Source organism: Caloenas nicobarica, chromosome 5, assembly GCF_036013445.1.
Source record: "Caloenas nicobarica isolate bCalNic1 chromosome 5, bCalNic1.hap1, whole genome shotgun sequence".
Lineage (NCBI taxonomy): Eukaryota > Metazoa > Chordata > Aves > Columbiformes > Columbidae > Caloenas > Caloenas nicobarica.
The window spans coordinates 68,404,704-68,422,710 of record NC_088249.1 but is presented as its reverse complement, the minus strand read 5'-3'; the positions used below and the strand labels follow the sequence as shown (position 1 = coordinate 68,422,710).

At 54.8% G+C, this 18,007-nt stretch overlaps 1 protein-coding gene across 1 annotated transcript; it reads left to right on the top strand.

The window, feature by feature from the left end:
* The first annotated feature begins 283 nt into the window (after positions 1 to 283).
* INCENP (inner centromere protein) lies at positions 284 to 14,238 on the top strand. Its single transcript, XM_065636140.1, has 17 exons — positions 284 to 420; positions 500 to 613; positions 1,372 to 2,147; positions 3,901 to 3,952; positions 4,102 to 4,135; positions 5,387 to 5,465; positions 5,996 to 6,047; positions 6,355 to 6,472; positions 6,559 to 6,684; positions 7,593 to 7,702; positions 8,079 to 8,199; positions 9,375 to 9,497; positions 10,011 to 10,183; positions 10,424 to 10,514; positions 11,659 to 11,769; positions 13,057 to 13,219; positions 13,938 to 14,238. The coding sequence occupies exons 1-17, from the start codon at positions 284 to 286 to the stop codon at positions 14,147 to 14,149; spliced, it is 2,592 nt and encodes an 863-aa protein (XP_065492212.1). The 3' UTR covers positions 14,150 to 14,238.
* The last annotated feature ends 3,769 nt before the right edge of the window (positions 14,239 to 18,007 follow it).

Here is an 18,007-nt window from a genome sequence, read left to right as displayed (position 1 = left end):
CGTTAAAACCCCACGGCCTATTTGCCCGCCCCTTCAAGCCCCGCCTTCCGAGCCGAGTCCTCCGCGGCCACAGAGAACAGCGAGCAGAGAGGAGGGCGTTTTGTGCGCTCCCGTGCCACCTCGCAGCCAATGGGGAGGGTGGGCCGGCGAGCGGCGCGGCGGCGATAGGCTGGCGCGGCGGTGACGTCGCGGAGCGGGAGGCGGGCGGGAGGCGGGCGTTAGGTTTGAATTGCAGGCGCGCGGCGGGGCCGCGGGCGCGCGCGGGCGGTTGGGCCGGGGCGCGATGGCGGCGATGGCGGCGATGGCGCAGCTGCCGGCCGAGGTCAAGCGGCGGCTGGCACAGGTCCTGCGGGAGGTGGACGACACCGACCTGCTGTGGCTGGAGGAGATCCGCGAGGTGGCGGACCGCATGTTCAGCAGGTACGGACCCGCCGCCCGCGCCGGGCCCCGCACCGGCCGCCGCCCGCGCTGACCCGCCCCTCTCCCCTTCCCCCAGCAGCCACTACAGCGACGAGCCCGAGCTGATGCCCAAGACGCCGTCGCAGAAGAAGCGGCAGCAGAGGAAGCGGCTTTCGACCCTGCGGGACGAGCAGCAGGGGCCGGGCAGGAAGAGGTGGGCCCGGGGCGGGGGCCGGACCGGGGGGATCCGCTGCGAGGGGATCTGCTGGGAAAGGATCCGCTGGGAAAGGATCCGCTGGGAAAGGATCTGCTGCGAAGGGATCTGCTGCGAAGGGATCCGCTGCGAAGGGATCCGCTGGGAAAGGATCTGCTGCGAAGGGATCCACTGGGAAAGGATCCGCTGCGAAGGGATCCGCTGCGAAGGGTTCTGCTGCGAAGGGATCTGCTGCGAAGGGCTGTCCGGGGCTGATCTCCCGCCCTGCGCATCCCGCCGGTACAGGCCCGGTGACCGTCGTGCCCCCGCGCTGGCGGCCTGAGCAGCTCATGCTCGGTGGTTGCTACGAAAAGCGCCGCTGTTGTCACTGGGGGCCCTTTCAGATCTCTCTGTTTTGTCTTTCTCTCGCTGTCTCTTCTGCTCTGGAGCAATGATGCTCATTAGCTCCTTTCCACGTTAGCCACTGTTCTCAGCCCCATGCACACTGAGCTCTCGCAGAAGTGCATCCAACTTGATTTCTCTTTGTTTCTCTGCATGTTCCCATTTGTGTGTGGAAGAGCTTTGGACCGCACGTTGGCCCCAGCACGGGCGGACGGAACAGCACTGGGCTGTCACAGGCACCCCATGAGCGAGGAGTTAGACGTGCTATTTCTGCTTATTGTGTTTCCAGGCAGGGATCTGCTAGGGGACTGTTTTGTTAGGGGATCTGGTCTGTTCCTGAAGCCAGTTCTAGTCTAATATGCAATTTCTATTGCTAGATTATCTAGGAAGAGGAACAGCCGCCTCAAACTCGCACCTTCTAGGCAACATTCTCAAGAACTCCACAATAAAGAAAGCCTGGAACTCATCAGGGCTGCGCTCAAGGCCGCCTCTCCACCTCAGCGTGTCACAAGATCCCAGGCCGCCGCATCAGCTAAACGCTCAGAGGTCATTCCTGAGACCCCTCTTGCGCAGCAAGCAGAAGGGAAGGTTCCTGTAGTAGAAATTCAAGTCAGTGATCGCACTAGTGCTGAGCTGCACCTCCAGAAGAACACAGCTAAACCAGCAGAGCTCTCCTCGACCGTCCTCCTGAGCTCAGGTGATGATTCTCCCACAGAAGGCCGGGCTGTCAAATCGCCACCTGCGCCTGCAGCCCCTGAGCCCGTGGTCCCTCAGACCCCCGAGGACAACGGCGCAGGAGAAAGTGAGGCTGTGTCCAGGCAGAAGACAGCAAAGGCAGCTGATGCTACGGTCATTTTAAGCGACGAGCCTGGGCTGGAGGTGGCAGATGAGGCTGCTCAGGTAGAAGAGGCGGCTGACAAGGAGCTGTCCCAGCACATACGGGACAGCCCAGGGACTCCGACAGGCGCCAGGCTGAGCCGCCGCTCCGTGCGCAGGAGTCTGATGGGTAAAACGTCCCTGACTCACAGAACATCCTTGGCAGAGAAATACTCACTCGCCAGCAAGAGGAGAAGCATGATCCGGAGATCTGCTGCCAGCACGCGGGTCAAGAAGGCAGGTCGGAAGTCGTCTGTGTCCTCCAGTCCCACAGATGGTGAGTTTGAATGTCACCCCATGAGTTTGCTTTGTGCCTTCTTGCTCTTTGTGTTGAACATCTGCGTTTTGCTGCTGAAGGAGAAGAAGGTTCTGGGCTGGCTGTGCACTTTGGTGCAGAGCTGGACTGGGCTGGACAAGCTGCTGTCAGGCCTGGGTGTTCTGACCGACGTTCTAGAGACCGGTGTGAACAGAGCAGCCCAGGCAACTGCGCTGGTTCGTGGCCTGTGGGTTCAGCCTGGTAAATTAACAGCTTTAATTAACATCTCCTGAGCTGCGGAGGGAGTGTGCGCAGCTCAGGACGAAACTGGAGAGTGGCTTTGCTGCCCAAGGGGGTTCTGGGCTTTCCCGAAGGTCCATGTGTTCTGGGAAATGAGGTGTCTCTCACAAATTCAGCGCTCTTTGCACAGAGCCTGGCTGCTAGTAATTCTAGAGCCTCTCTTGAGAGGGGAATTTTGAGGCTCAGCTTTGCACATCTATTGAGTCTTCCAAACCTTTCCAGCTTGCGGTAGAGGCAAGCTTCAGTGAAGGACAAACTGATTTAAATGTTCTCCTGTGCTACTGGGATGCAGACGTTGGATTTGGAGCGGGAGAGCCCAGGGATGGATGTATTTGATGTTGAGGAGGGATTGGTTCTTTTGCACAGCGTACTTTTTTTGTTTGAAGGTAGAACTAATACAGCTGAAATAATGCTACTGTAATGTGTTAATCTGCAGCATTCCAGCCTTGTGGGATTTTTGCTGTGTAAAACTAGCTTTTCTTGAAGAGTTATCCTATTTTTGCTGTAGGAGGATGTACTCAGACAGGCACTGTGGAACTTTTTTCCGTGCCAGTTTCGCTGCTGTAGGTGAATGTTTTCCTGGGACAGCGCTGCGGTCCCCAGCGCTGGGACCAGTGTCGTGTGCGGGGCCGCGCAACTTTCTGAGCACAGTGTTGGGGGCTCCCGCAGTGAACAATGAAACTGGGGGGAAGTCTCGTCTTTAACTGCAAAGAGGCCCTGAAGTAGCTTTATCTACCTAGTTTTAAATGATCAGTCTGTATTATCTGGGTGACCTGGGAGGTTTAAGGAAGGCTTCATTTCTTCCCTCTGTGCTGCTTGACATGACTGTTCTTCTGCCTAGTCAAAATTTGGAGTGTAAGGAGGGAACTGAGGTGTTTCAGGTAGCTCCAGCTGAGCTGGTTAATGTCCCAAAGGCCAAAGCACGTTAATTAACTGCAGAGTGTATCTGAGGCATTGGATCTTGCTCTGTGTGTGCACAGAGCTGTGTTTGCTCTTCCTTCCGCAGCCGCTGCGCGCTGGCTGTGCACAGTCTGCCCCGGGCTCCGCTCGGCCGGGGCTGCATCGCCTCTTAATAATTAACAGCAGCTTCCGCCCGGGCTGGGGCTTAAAAGCAGCTGCTGCTGCGCCAGCTGGAACGCTGAGCATAAATAATGCTGGTTTTAACTACCGCAAATACCTGGATGTGGTCCCGCAAAATGGGTCTGAGCACAAACCTCCTCACTCTTAATGTCAGCTCATTGAACACCACTTGGAACTCATGTATAATGGAAAACATTTGTTTTCTTATATTAAAACTGCAGCGGTGTTTTCTCTAGTGCTACTTAGGTGCGTTTGGCTGCCCTGACGTGTAGCAGCACATGTCCAGATTGCAGGCGAGAGCCTTCTGCACCGGTCCTGAGGGAACTCCGCGCCTACAAGAGCCTTGGCCTGCACCTGTGCGTTACAGCTCTGCTGTTTTTGTCTTTTCCTGCAGTCTCCAGCTCTGCAGAGGTGCCAGAGGATGAAGAAACAGTTGTCAACGCTGGGTGAGGCTTCTTTAGGATATTTCTTTATCGTTAATATTGCGCTTGGAGAGCTTTTTCACAGTAACATTCTTGGTATAAAATGCACTGCTTGCAGATGTTTTCTTGATGTTATTAAACACGGCTGCCTTTTTTCTTTATTTTTTTTCTAGGCCTCCTCCTGGACCTTGTACCCCCTCCAAGTCGGTAAGATCTGAGCGGAGGTTAGAAGTGTTTCTCTTTGTGTGGGCTCATGAGCATGACGTGTCGAATGCACTCTCACTTGTTATTGGGGAGCTCTGGCCACAGGTCGCTCAGCGCTGGAGTAACGCAGCACAGAGCGCTTGCACGCCCCAGCCCACCCGCATCCTCCCCGACACGGACCAGAGAAAGTCTGAGATTGACTGTGTTTTAATCGCAAATTCTTCTCAGGCCTCTTCTCTACTTATGTTCTTCTGTTGGGCTACAAGATGCTCCCTGTCCCCAGCCGTAGGGTCTGACCCTTGGACGTGTCTGGGGGGTCACAGTCCCCACGCTCATCTCCTCCCGCAGCCCCCGCTACCCAGCGCGTTGGGAGCTCCTGTTGATGCTCACAGCGCTGCCCGGTGTGTTGGGAGCTCCTGTTGGTGCTCACAGCGCTGCCCGGTGTGTTGGGAGCTTCCTGTTGGTGCTCACAGCGCTGCCCGGTGTGTTGGGAGGTTCCTGTTGGTGCTCACAGCGCTGCCCGGTGTGTTGGGAGCTCCTGTTGGTGCTCACAGCGCTGCCCGGTGTGTTGGGAGCTCCTGTTGGTGCTCACAGCGCTGCCCAGTGTGTTGGGAGCTCCTGTTGGTGCTCACAGCGCTGCCCGGTGTGTTGGGAGCTCCTGTTGGTGCTCACAGCGCTGCCCAGCCCGCGGGTCCCAAAGCCTCTGCCTGCTCCTTACAGGCCTATAAAGCCATTATCGCCACGCACTTCTGTACCAGTGTAAGTGCAAAGGCGGCAAATAGCAGTGCATATCACAGCGATAACAGGAACAATAAATCAGGGAAATGAGCTGCGGCTTTGCCGCATTTCTCTGTTCATCCCTGCGGAGCAAGGGAGCGCTGCCAGGAGCCCAGCGAGCCCAGACACATTCCCAACGTGAAAAGCTTTCAGCGTTAATAGTTTATGAGGTTGTTCAGTTTAAGCAGTCGGTCCCTCGTTGCAGATAGTCGTGCTCTGTTAATGGCTGTGCTTGCGGTGATGCCACTGCCCAGGGAGTTCACTGGGGTGCTGTCCCCAGGTGCTGCGCACAGCTGCACTTATGGAGTTAGAACCGTTCTCGGGGTACTGGCACCCACGCTTTGTACAGTGCACGCGGTTCTGTATTCTCTGGTAATGTTGCAGACAGTGTCCTCGTCAGGGTGACAGCATGATTTGAAACTTAATTGGCTGTTTCTGTGTGAGAATTGTGCTGAAACCCATTTGCTGTTTCTGCAGAATCCCCAAAGTCCACAGATGTCCCTTCGCTCTCAAACCATCAACAGAAACAAAGAGCCACAGGAGACGAGCAGCAACGGTAACTCCCAGAGGGGTTTTGTGGCAGCATATTAAAAAGTCATCACTTTGGGAGGCTGTCTGGGAAGTCTGAAAGACTGGCTGGTTAATTTGAGAGCCCAGTTTGAAAGACTAGTCTAGTCTTTGACAAGCGAGGGTTTGTTTCAAGAGGCTGTCAGTGAGGAAACTCTGTGCTGGAGTTATTTTCCGCCCTGGGAAGCGCATGGACATGGAGATGGAGGAGTCTGTTCCGCGGGCTGCGGGTCCTGGCTGAGCCCCGAGCCTGGAGCAGGCAGCGCTGTGTCTGTGCGGAACTGAGCACGGCCTCAGCACAGACCCGTACCGCAGATCGCAGTACAGCTTTGCTGCAGTTCGTGTCAGGTTTGCGGGGCGCTGTGCCATTAGTTGCTGAAAGTAAGAAAGGTCGTGCCGTGCATAATTCATGGCAGGTTTTTCACTGTTTAGTGAGCTGCTAAATCTGTTGTCTGCTTTCACAGCTGTGTTGGAGGGGTTGTTTTTCTGCTAGAACTGTGTAATTATGTTTTCTTTCAGAAAAAAACTTAAATAAGAATGGAGTGACCCAGGAACCACCCCAGAGTGCCAGGTACGTGGGTATAATTGTTCCGTTTGGAAGGTGCCACTGGATACCTGCAGTCCAGTGCAGAGCAGGTTCAGCACTGAAACATTGTTAAATGGCCTCAGTGTTCTGTGACTATGAAATTTTTGCAATAAGTTTCTCTGCCTCTACAAAAAGAGGATTTAATTTGTATCTTCTGTGGCATTAGAAATTTTTTATCCTCTTGTGTATACACAATGTATTACATTCTAAGCTAGGGTAGTTTTAGCATCTTTTTGAAACCTGACTTTGAGACAACCAGGAGGCTTTGCCATGTATGATATTTTTCTCCCAGGAGAAAGCCAAGTTACAAAAGAGCTGTGGACGAGCGCTATGACAGCCAGCAAGCACAAGACGGAGGGCTCTCTCCTCTGAGAAAGAAGGTGCCATCCCCTGCCTTTCCAGCTAGCAAAGTAAGATCCTTGTAACCCTGAGGTACTTTACAAGACATGTTTCTTACTCACGGTCCTGAGGATGGTTTTTGGCATTCCTCTCACAGGTGGTGCGGCCTTTCAAAACTTTTTTGCACACTGTGCAGAAGAACCAGCTTCTCATGACGCCAGCCTCTGTGGGGAGACATGGTGTAATAAAATCTTTTATCAAGTACAACACTCCTGATCCCAAGGTAAGACAAGACTCTTGTAAGCTGGTATATGATGGTCTGATGAGTGCCTGAGCTATAGCACAGATGTGAAAAAAAACTGGGGGGGCTAAACATAACTGAATAGCACCAGAGCAATAAGAAAAAGTTGTTAGGTTTAAATTAGCCAGTTTGGATGCTAGTAACACCAATGATTTGCAATACGGAGCCCAGTGTAAGGGAATAACTCGAACATTTCACCGTGCTTGTCAATGGGTTTGTACTAAGACCAGGCCTGTCATAACGAGGCATCTGCAGTATCAAATCTGGCATTAAATTAGTTTATGTTCCTCTGTTTGCTGTGAGGGTGGTGTTGTGTGGATCCTGCCCTGCTAACGGGCAGTGTACGTAGGCTGGGCTGGCTGGTTCGGAAATGCGGGACAAACACTCTGACATGGGGCTGCTGGGCGCGTGAGATGAGCTGCAGGTTTCCTGTGTGCATGGTGCTGGTTTGGATGAGACAGAGCCCTGGGGGAAGCAAAGGTGCCAGCGCTGAGTTAAGTAAGCCAGGTGTCTCCTGCACCCATCTGTCCCCACGCTCGCTGCGGGAAGTCCCCATCATTGCCAAGCGTTAGCGCTGCTGCTTTGGTTCTTTTTACCAACACAAATCACAGCGCTGTCTGTCTGCAAGCTCTGCCGAAGCTGCTGATGGTTCTGTTTCAACTCCCCAGCCGCTCCTCTTGCTCTCTGAGACGAACACCACTTGTTTTCCATCACGGCTGTTCCCAAACATCTGTGGCCACGTCACCGTTGCCTGAGCTCTGTTTCAGCGCTGTGACTGTCCTCGGTGCTGGCCGCGGTTCCTCGGTGTCATCTCTGGGCCCTTAAGCTGAGCAAGCTGAGGTAGAAAGTTGCCCTGACAAGTTGGTATAATCAGGTTTCAATCCAACCAGGAAAAGGAGAGGCAGAAACTGGAGACTCTGCGGAAAAAGCAAGAAGCTGAGCAGCTGAGAAAACAAAAACTGGAGGAAGAAAAGAAACGGCGGCTGGAAGAGGCAAAGCTGTGAGTATTTGCTTTCTGCCTTGTCTGGCCTGCTCTCTGCGCCTCTAGACCCTGGGTCTGAGTCTTCCATCTTGCAGAGTCCATACATGCAGCAAAAGTTCTTGCCAGCTTGCTCTCACACCGCAAAGACAGTATTTGTTCTCACGGTATCTAGAAAGCTAATAAAAAGTTAGCTATCCTAGCTGACTGCTGCTTCAGCTTCTAGTCTTCAATCCTCTGTCTCAGATGGAGCTTACAAGTACTGCTGGTGTTTAAAGGAATGGTGTATTTTGTCTGGGGAGTTTCACGCTGCCCGAGAGCTGTGTCTGCAGCTGTGTTTGGGCTGTGAGGAGCTCTCCTGGCTGCACTGCAATGTGAGTTGCCCCGTGTCCCGCAGGAAGCGCGAGGAGCGGCTGCGCAAGGTCCTGCAGACTCGGGAGCGGGCCGAGCAAATAGAGGAGGAGAGGAAAAGGCGCATCGAGCAGAAGATCGCTCTGTCTGAGGAGAAGACTGAGAAGGTGAGGCCCGATGTCCTGGAGGTGTGGGGCTGTGTTTGCAGCCCTGGGCCGGCCGGTTCCCGGGACACCCTCCGGGTGAACACAGACTGCACGCTGCTGCCAGAGGGACTAGAAAAGGCATTGGCGATGTCGGCTGTGGCACAGCACTGGCTGCCCTGGGCTCCAGTTCAAATGGCAGCTCTAGCGCATCCAAACCAGCAGCACCTACCAGTGGCGTGACTTCCCACAGGCCACACTGCTCGCTGTTAGTCTCTGCTCTCCATTAGATGTTCGCACTGGCCAGATGGGGCTGTCAGTGGTGAGCGAGTCCTGCTGGTCGCTCCTCGGCTCTCCAGTCTGTGAGTCAGTTTATGGATGGAATCAGCGAGTCTCGCTGTGATAATGCTGCTGGTGCACCGTCATGGCAGCGAGCGGCACCTCTGTTCTGCAGCAGCCCCGCAGCAGAAGGTCCTCCGAGATAAATAGTCTGTGAGGTGGATGATGGACATGAGTGTGCCTTCCAGAAAGAGGAGCTGGGGCTGCTTGGAGTCTGGAGAACCAACTGGAGAACAGTCGAATGAAGAACTTCCCAGGAACTTGGTGGTTCCAGTGACTGCCTTTCTCCTGGTTACCGCTAATGGCAGATGAAAGCCTTTATTTTCCAGAATTATGAATCTAAATGGGCTTTATTAAGGCTCTGTTAGTCAGATGGGAGGAGAGCTTCAAGCAGATAAAGCAGCCTAATGGCCCCAGGGCTTTGTCTGCCTGAGGTTGTGCTCCCGTCTGACTAATGGATGGAGAGGTGAACGTAAACATCCTTCCTGCAGAGCTGTTCTCGTGGCGGAGACTGTCAGGCCATTTGCACATGTGACCATAGCAGTCATTTGTCTGCTTTAATTATCTCCATCTGCTTTTCTTATTTCATGGTTCTGAGAAAATATTCTGATGGCTTTTGTGGTATTGGATGTATGAATTCCAGAAGAGGATCAGTTCTTCCTGTGGAGATGTAAAAGAGGGTCATTTCCTTAAATGTTACATTTCAAAGTAAAGCACAGGTCCTGTTGGCTCCTGGTGGCAAAAAAGGAAGGTCTTGCCCTGGGGAGGGTGGGAGCTCTGCCTGTTTGAGAGTTGCTGCTGTGATATTCTGTGTGCACAGAGCAGTGTCCTGCGGGCGCTCAGCTGTGTGTGTGTCGCAGGTGCGGGAGGAGAGACTGGCGGAAGAGAAGATCAAGAAGAAAGCGGCTGCCAAGAAGCTGGAGGAAGCAGAGGCGCGGCGCAGGCACGAGGAAGAGGCCAGGAGACAGAAAGCGCTGCAGCAGGTCTGTGCTGGAGCCCGTCCCGCCACCAGCGCATGATCGGAACGGCCCCTGCCTGCCCCAGCCGTTGTAAGCAGGAATCCGGCGGCAGTTCTGACCCAAACCGAGGGAAAATCCGCGCAGTTGAGGGGCTTTGTCCTCAGATCTCCCTGCAGAGTTGTTCTGTTAGCTCTCAGTGGTGGTTGTCACCCACGTTTCTTCTGCAGTTCTGGACAGATTCTTACTAAAGACCTTAATTTGTGGATTGGCAAACATGAAAATCTCTCAGTTAATCCCATCTCAGAGGTGCAGACTGTGGTGGCCGTTGGGCCTTTGGGGTACGTTGTGGGCAGCGCTGAAGCAGCTGAGAGGCGACGCACCGACTGTGGAGCGCTGGGGCCTCGGCCCTGAGTGGTTTCCCCGCTGAGTAGTGGAAGGTGCCAGAGTCTTGGGTCAGATAAGCTGTTCCTGCTCCTTGATTCTGGAGCCTGTTCCTGTACAGTGTAGGGTGAGTAACTGCCTTGTTGGGCTCCCCAGGAGGAGGAGGAACGTCGGCACAGAGAGCTGATGCAGAAGAGGAAGGAAGAGGAGCAGGAACGTGCCAGGAAGGCTGCCGAGCAGAGACAGGCGGAACAGGAGAGAGAGAGACAGCTGGCTGCGGAGAGAGAGCTGGAGAAGAAGAAGGAACAGGAGAGGATCCAGGCAGAGAAGTAAGACAATATCCGTTTATGTACTAAATTCTGTGCTGGGACTGTGGAAAGCAGCAGGAACAGAGAGTGCTGGTGAAAGGCCCGAGCAGTGACGAGCTGCTCTGTGCTGTCAGTGCAGCTCTGCACCGTCCCGGGTACTGCGCTCCAGGAGGAACTTCTGTGCTCCGTAATGCAGGCAGTGTGGTGGGGAGGACACCCCTGCGCGGTTTTGGGAGTAACAGCCAGTGGTTTGGTTTGCAGGTTGCGGGAACAGCAGGAGCGGGCTGCCCGCCTGCAGAAGGCTGTGCTGGCTGCTGAGGAGCAGCTCCACAGGGAGACGGAGAAGAAACAAGTAAGTCCCCTCCTCTGGTCGGTGGGTAGAGCCGCGCGGGTCTGAGTTCCGTGTCCGTTGCTGTTGGGAGCAGCCGGCCTGCGCTTGCTCTCTTAGCCAGCAGCAGTGCTGGAGGAAACGACAGACAACACACATGCTGAACAGGTTTTCAGCTTTTCCCCACTCTGTGGGGAGGTGCGTCTGTACCTCTCTTGGTATCAAACAGAATTTAATTCCAGACTTTGCAGAAGCAACGTCTCGATTTTACATTTGTGCCACCTCCAGCAGAACCTCAAGTACAAACCAGACCTTCCTGGGTTATGTCCTGCAGCGGTCATGCCAGCACTAAGCCAAGTAGCAAGTGATAGGACAAGAGGAAACGGGCTCAAGTTGCGCCAGGGAAGCTTTAGATTGGATATTAGGAAAAAATTATTCAGGGAAAGGGCTGTGGGGCATTGGAACAGGCTGCCCAGGGCAGTGGTGGAGTCACCGTCCCTGGAGGGGTTTAAAAGGTGTTTAGACGAGGTTCTTAGGGACATGGTTTAGTGCCAGAGTTAGGTTATGGTTGGACTCGATGATCCTGAGGGTCTCTTCCAACCAAAATGATTCTATGATCCTATCTAACACAGGTTCTGCTTGTCAAGCACACAAGGTCAGTAACACAATTAGTGTGATGTGTGTTTTCTCTACACCCGGCTGCAAGTCCCTTGAGCGTGTTTACATTTCTCCTCCTCACCATTCTTCTGCAATTCCCATACACTTGGGCTCTAAAAATACTGTTTATTAGTCTAAAAAGAGGCTGAGATCAGTAGCCTAGACTTTTCCATCTGCGGATGGTCAGCTGTTTTCTGACGTTTGTATCCTGAAGATAAAGTCAGTAGCAGGTTTTTAAAGCATGAGTTCCCTGTGCTACCAGGAAGGCAGCTGATGCTCTCAGATGGGAAGGTCTGAGGGAAGCTCAAGCTGTTGCTTTGCATTTGTTCACTCCCTGAGCTGTGTTCAAAGTGCTCCTGAGCGTCACAAGCCTCAAAGACTTGCAATTAGATGCTTAGTTGTGTGGGGTTTTTTGTTTGTTTTTTTTCCAAACCGATAAAATGGATCCCTGGATTAACAGCGTAGCTTAGTTCATAAGATTAATTAACTTGTGATGTTGGCTTGCCAGCAGGAGCAGCAGAGGCTAGCAGAGGTGAAGAGGCAGGAGCAAGAACAGAAGCAGCTGCTAGAGGAACAAAAGGCTAAAGATTTAGCCCAAACGCAGCACCCAGAAAACAAAGAGGTATTTCTGCACTCTGGCCAAACCGCTCCCAGGGCTGACAACAGGGCACTTTGATCCCAGCACTGACGCTGTTTCAACAGGCGGTTCTACCCTCTGCTTCTTGTATTCCCTTTCAATAACGAAAGGATCCTGTAAACTTTTTCCCAGGTTATCTGGCTCCCGGTGGCCTCGAGTATTTGCATGTAAATCCTGGGGGGAAAAGGAGGGAAGGGAAGCGCAGGGTGTGCCAGGGCAGAGGCCGGCGAGCTGCCCGGCCCGGTGCCTCCTCCTCAGGCACTGGCTGAAGCTCAAGCCAGGAGCAGCTGAAATGGCGATTTCAGTTCAGGGCTGGGAACAGCCACAGGATGGCAGCCGAGCCGGCGCTGCGGGGAACGCGAGGAGAACCTGCACAAACCTAGGGATCTTGCAGAGCTGTACTTTAATCTTTAAATGCAAACCCCATGAAATGTGAGTAAATGTTAATGAGCATGAAGCCGTGAAGGCCACCTTTTGTGGGGAAGAAAATCTCTTTCCAGCTTTCTAGAGATGTGTTTGGTGGGTGGTGAAATTTCAGTGCTGCTGTTCCCGTAAAAGTGACAATAGTTTGTCCTGAGCTGTTATGTGCTTATTCTCTACATGGTAATAATCCTTTTAATAGTTAAACAAGCCCAGGAGTTTGGTTGCAGAGTATTTAAAGCCCATTACTCAGCTCCAGCTTTGAGGATGTAACAACTCCATTTAAGCCTTGCTTGAACTGAGTGGAACTGCTTTATAGAATTGCAGAATGTCCCGAGCTGGAAGGGACCCACAGGGATCATGGAGTCCAGCTCCTGTCCCTGCACAGGACACCCCACAGCTCACACCGTGTGTCTGAGGACGGTGTCCAGTCTCTTCTTGAACACTGTCAGGCTGGGGCCGGGACACCTCCCTGGGGAGCCTGTTCCAGTGGCCAGCACCTCGGGGTGAAGAACCTTTCTCCTGTCCAACTGACCCTCCCTGGCACATCTTCCTGCCGTTCCCTGGGGTGTATTACATGCATCTCTCGCTAGCTTCTTCGTGTCATACATAGCCAATTAAGCGGCCTAATTAGTTAGAAGGCAATGCAAAGTCATAACTGGCTCAAAACTTTAGAACCTGGGTTGAGTTGTTGGGTCAAAACTGTGGAACTGCCAGACGGCAGGTTTTGCAGTGCTGCGATAAGGCGAGCGTGCAGCGCTGGGATGTCCCAGCCCACAGGCGCTCGGGGCAGCTCGCACGTGTAGCAGTGCTATCGCATCTAACGCCCGTGCAACGTATTTGTGTTTTTAGATTTCATCCACCTCTGAGTCGTACCAGATGACTCCACAGAGCCGGAAAGCCCCGAAGCCCCTCGCAGTGAATACAGCTGACAACTACGGAATGGATCTGAACAGCGATGACTCCACCGATGACGAAAGCCACCCCCGCAAGCCCGTCCCCGCCTGGGCCACGGGTGAGTGTTGGCAGGTCGATGTCTGTCCCGAGATCCTGGGCGTTGCTCCAGCCCAGAGTAAGACCCGATGCAGGGTTTTGCCCAGTTCCTCCTACTCGCACATGAGTTAAAGGTATGAATCTCCAGCAGCGTGGCTGAAGTGCCGAGCCAAGGGCTTCTCTAGCGGTTGATCTTCTGCGACAATGTTGGGGAACAAAGGCTCTTTTAAACTGCTTTACTAGAGCTGCTGGTGTCACCTGCCAGCATGAAAGGAATAATGATGAACCAGTGTTCTGGCCTTGAGCCCGCTTGTTGTTGATTTGGCTTTAAAGAGCAAAGAGACGCCAGATGTCGTGGACCAGTTTCAGCCCGGCTGTTGTTCTGGTTCTGAAATACTCAGTTCCACAATTTCATATTCCACCCGCCCCAGGGGAGTGAAGAAGTTACAGGGAACTGACGATATCTGCAGGAGGAAAAGCTGAGCATCCTCACCTCTTGCAAACTCACTCTGGTTCCTGAACAGAATGCAGTCCACACAATATGTGCCCTCCAATTTATCCATGGCGAATCTTTAGGCTTAAACAGGGTGCTTTAAACCGTTGAATACCGCAGGATTTCCCCCATTTACGATCTCACTGTGATTAGAGATGAGCAGAGCAGGGACACGTTGCATACAAACGGCCTACACAGCAATTCTGGTTAAAAAATGTGATGGGAACGTCATGTTGTGTTTCTGCAGGGAGCCAGCTGCGCCAGGCCGTCCTGCAGCAGTACCGCCACCCCCCCAGCCTCAAGGCGCTGTTCGGGACCATCGCGGTGCCGCGGCTGGAGAACATCTTCCGGAAGAGCAAACCGCGCTACTTCAAGCGCACGAGCTCTGCGGTGTGGAGCTCCCCGCCGTTCCCCGGGGCCCGGCCGGCGCTCGCGCTGCCCTACGGCCTGAAGAAATAGCGAGGGGCAGCGGGCGGGGGGCTCCGGCTGTAGGCGAGAAAAGATCCTGTGCAGTGTCTGTAAATCTGTAGGTTTTAGCGTTGAATAAAGGTCAGCTGTTATTGGGCCTCTCCCATCTTCTGGTTTTGGGGCTTGTTTTCTCACTGTTGCCTTTGGGAGGTATTGCCTCGGAAAGGATGCACTTTCACTCATCACAGGCCTCATTAGGCTGCTTGTCACTAATTGAGGCACATCTGAAATTCATACTCTTTTAGAATAGAATGATATACATTATTCGTTTCAAACCAGAAGAACATGAACAAAGCACCTCATTTCCAAGGCCGCCCCTGCTCACTCCCTGTGGGCTCAGCTCCAGGGACGCACAGTCAGGATGAACTCCTGCCAGGACAGCTGCTGGTGACACCTCCCGGGAGCTTTTCCAGTGGAACTGTTGCACTGCAGCTCAGGAGCTGCACCGTGTCCGCATGAAGCCGGGGCCGAGCCCGTGACCCGGGATCCCGCGGTCCCCCCAGCGGCCGGAGCTCCCACATGGGACGGGGAGCGGGGCGGGGAGCAAAGCCAAAGCACGAGGAGACGGCAGGCGCCCCCCGAGACCGTGCCCATGTTTTAACAGTCAAATCCTCCTTTCGTTTACAGCACGGTGATTAAGGAAGAACACTGAAGCCGAGGGGTCAGTAAGACCCCTGGAGCTCCCAGCGCGGTTCCTGCGTCTCTCCCGCGGTCCTGCCGTACGCGGCTGCTGGCTGAGCAGAATCCATCTGAGCAAACAGGAAAATAAACCCCTTTCCTCTTCTCCAGAATTCCCTGCCAAGAAATCCCAGGTGTACAGCAAACAAACACCTCTTGGGGACCATGTGGCTTCCAGAGGGAAACGCTTCAGCGTGTTCTCCAGCACACACAGTGCTCAGCCGGCCCCAAACCGCGCTTTGCTCGCTCATCTCTGTGCACAGCCTCAAAAACCGGTGAAGGAGCTTTTCTGTGCCCTTAAGAATTTCCGATGGTCACACAGACGCGTGGGAGCACAAAACAGAGAAGCCTCCAGCCCCCTTGTCTGAGCTGCAAAAAGCCCCAAGCAAACGGCCGGGTCGCGTTGGTGACCAGCCTGCCACCCAGCCCAGGAGCGGGGGCGCCGGCCTGCAGCACGACACCCGGGACTTCGCCAGCGCGCGGCGCGCAGCCCTTTGCTGCCCGTCCGTCCTGGCATGGAAAAGAAACAAGAACATCTTTCAGGAAGGAATTTTATGTTATAATTTCATATTTCGCTACTGTAGTCACCTAGATGATCAACTTCACACCATAAAAAGATTAAAATCATGTATTTCTACCGTCCTAGAGGAAGGTCACCAGATATTCACCGTTTATGTGTTTCTTCACAGCCGTTTGAAAATAAACTGTACCCCAAATGGTCCCTTGAGGCCCTGGAGACCCCTCCACAAGCACTTCGCATTCGGGAGGGGAGCGGGGGGACCTGTTCTCTTCATCACCTTTCACCTGAGTGCCAGGGCCCCAAACCCTCTGCTGGAGCCGCTCGTGGTGCTGATCGCGCAGCCCGATGTCGGTGCCAGCCCCGCGGAGCCAGCGCCGCGTCCGGGCAGCGGGTCACCCGGGGCAGGGCAGCCGGGGCACCCGGGCTGGCACCCGGGCTGGCACCCCCCCGGCTGGCACCCCCCCCGGCTGGCACCCGGGCTGGCACCCCCCCGGCTGGCACCCCGGCTGGCACCCCGGCTGGCACCCCGGCTGGCACCCCCCCGGCTGGCACCCCCCCCGGCTGGCACCCCGGCTGGCACCCCCCCCGGCTGGCACCCCCCTGGCTGGCACCCCGGCTGGCACCCCCCCCAGCTGGCACCCCCCCGGCTGGCACCCCGGCTTTCATCCGCCCGCTCCCCAAACACGGACCTGGATCCGTCCCAGCGCAGCTGTGTGACCCGCTGGGCCCGCTCCCTCCGCGCTGCACAATCCCAGGTGTACACCACACGTAAATAATTACCCCAGGTGTACACCGCACATAAATACCCCGTGTATAACGCACACCCAGGTGTCTGTCCCACTCGCCGGCTCTCACTGCTGACACACAAGGTGCAGACACCGCTGCTCCCCGGCATGAAACTCGCTGCTCCTCTGCTCATCACCATGCTGCTCTGCAGCTCCCTCGGTAAGTTTTGCCGATTAAAAAAATAGGATTTTAATTTTTTTTAATAACCTTGAACTCGTTAAACCTCTGCAGAAAGTATTCAAACTACTCAGAGTACCATCGGAACACCTGTTGGAAAGGTCTCCAGGAAGCAGCTGGAAGGCGTCTGACACCTCGTTTAAAGCTTTCAGAGAACAGGCTGTGTCCCTGCTGCAGGAACCGTGTCCCCCTGGGTCCCGCTGGGGATGACAGGGACGCTCAGGTACCCGGCCTGCAGGAAAATGCTCATCACAGCTGCTGGCTAAGGGCTCCGAGGTCGTTTTCCTGGGGACGCTTAGGGCAGGTTGGTCAGTCTGCGCGGTGCTCACGCCGGCTCTGCACCGGCGGACGGGGCTGGAGTCGGGGACGACGCAGCTCACGGCAGCACCCGCGCCGGGGGATGATCCGTCTGTCCTGCTGCTTCCAGGGACCGGAGCAGACGTGGGGACTCAGCCCCGGGCAAAACCAACCCAGCACGACTCTTGGTGCACAACGGGTGGCGCTGCGAGAGGAGAGGCTGAGGCTCCCCACGGAGGGGCCCGTGCCACAGGGCAGCTGCTGCAGCAGAAACACATTTCTCTGAAAGCTTTAAAAAACCCCAGAGCTGAGAACACAGCCAGGAGAACCTCAGCGCGGTTTGCATGTTTTTGCGGGAGGGTTAACGGGCAGCAGCGGGTCTGAGCGGGGTCGGTCCCTCACCCACCGTGTGTCCCCAGGAGCCGGCTCTGCCCACGGGATCGTCCCCAGCCTCCTCCAGGCGCTGCTCGAAGGCTCCGCCGAGCAGCTGCGCTCGGGGCCAATGGCTCAATACGCAGTTGATAACACGACCGGTGCTGCCCTGACCTCATTGAAGGAATGCATTGACGAGCTTTCTCCTGAGCACCTGCGCGCCCTCGTCAACCTGCTGGTAACTCACCCCCTTTGTTATCCCCATAAATGCCTGTGCATGCCTTGTACCCAGTTCTGCACAGAGAGCACCCAGATCCTTTCCCTGAAGCGTCCCCTGCGACCGGCACAGGGTCCGTACAACAAACACAAGGGTTTTTCTTGGCGGCCGGAACCTGCGGAGCCGCTGCCTGCCGGGGCAGGAGCAGCCGCCTGGTCAGGGGTGCGCCTGGGGACGGGGCCCGGGCGGGGGGCAGTCCTGGTGACAGCCGGGAGGACCCCGGCACATGTGACAGCGGCTCCCGGTGACCGCTCAGACGTGGCCCCTGGTGACATGCGGAGCTTGAGCCCCGCGGGTGGGGACAGAGCCCGCGTCCCCACGCGGGGTCACAGTGTCACTGTACGGCTCAGGTGCCGCCGGTGACTCTGGCTGCTCTCAGCATGTGTGTGGTTTGTCCTGCCACACTCTTGGCTCCTGCTTTCTGTTTCAGAACCTTGTTCGGACAGAGGCTTGAAGTGACGAGATATTTGATCTGGCTGTTGACAACGCTCAGGACGAGTTCTAGTTCCTCATGCCCAGCGCCTCTGGGAAAGCAACAAATATAAAAACTGGAGAAAACCAGGATGCTGGCGGCTGTTTTACTAAACCACGTGCTGAGCACGACACCCATCACCTTCCAGACTACTGCAGATCTCATTTCTTTAGAGGAAACATCTAAGTTCTAAATAAAATTCAGATGACGCTTTAAAATCATTCCTGTAACTTGCCTTTATAAATGAAGGTCTTATTTTCCTCCTTCTTA

Bases quoted from the DNA above. Each gene is read 5' to 3' on its own strand.
- INCENP (XM_065636140.1), top strand. From the start codon at position 284: ATGGCGGCGATGGCGGCGATGGCGCAGCTGCCGGCCGAGGTCAAGCGG. The intron at 614-1,371 runs GTGGGCCCGGGG...TTCTATTGCTAG, and splicing joins CAGGGGCCGGGCAGGAAGAG to ATTATCTAGGAAGAGGAACA. The intron at 6,048-6,354 runs GTACGTGGGTAT...TTTTTCTCCCAG, and splicing joins GAACCACCCCAGAGTGCCAG to GAGAAAGCCAAGTTACAAAA.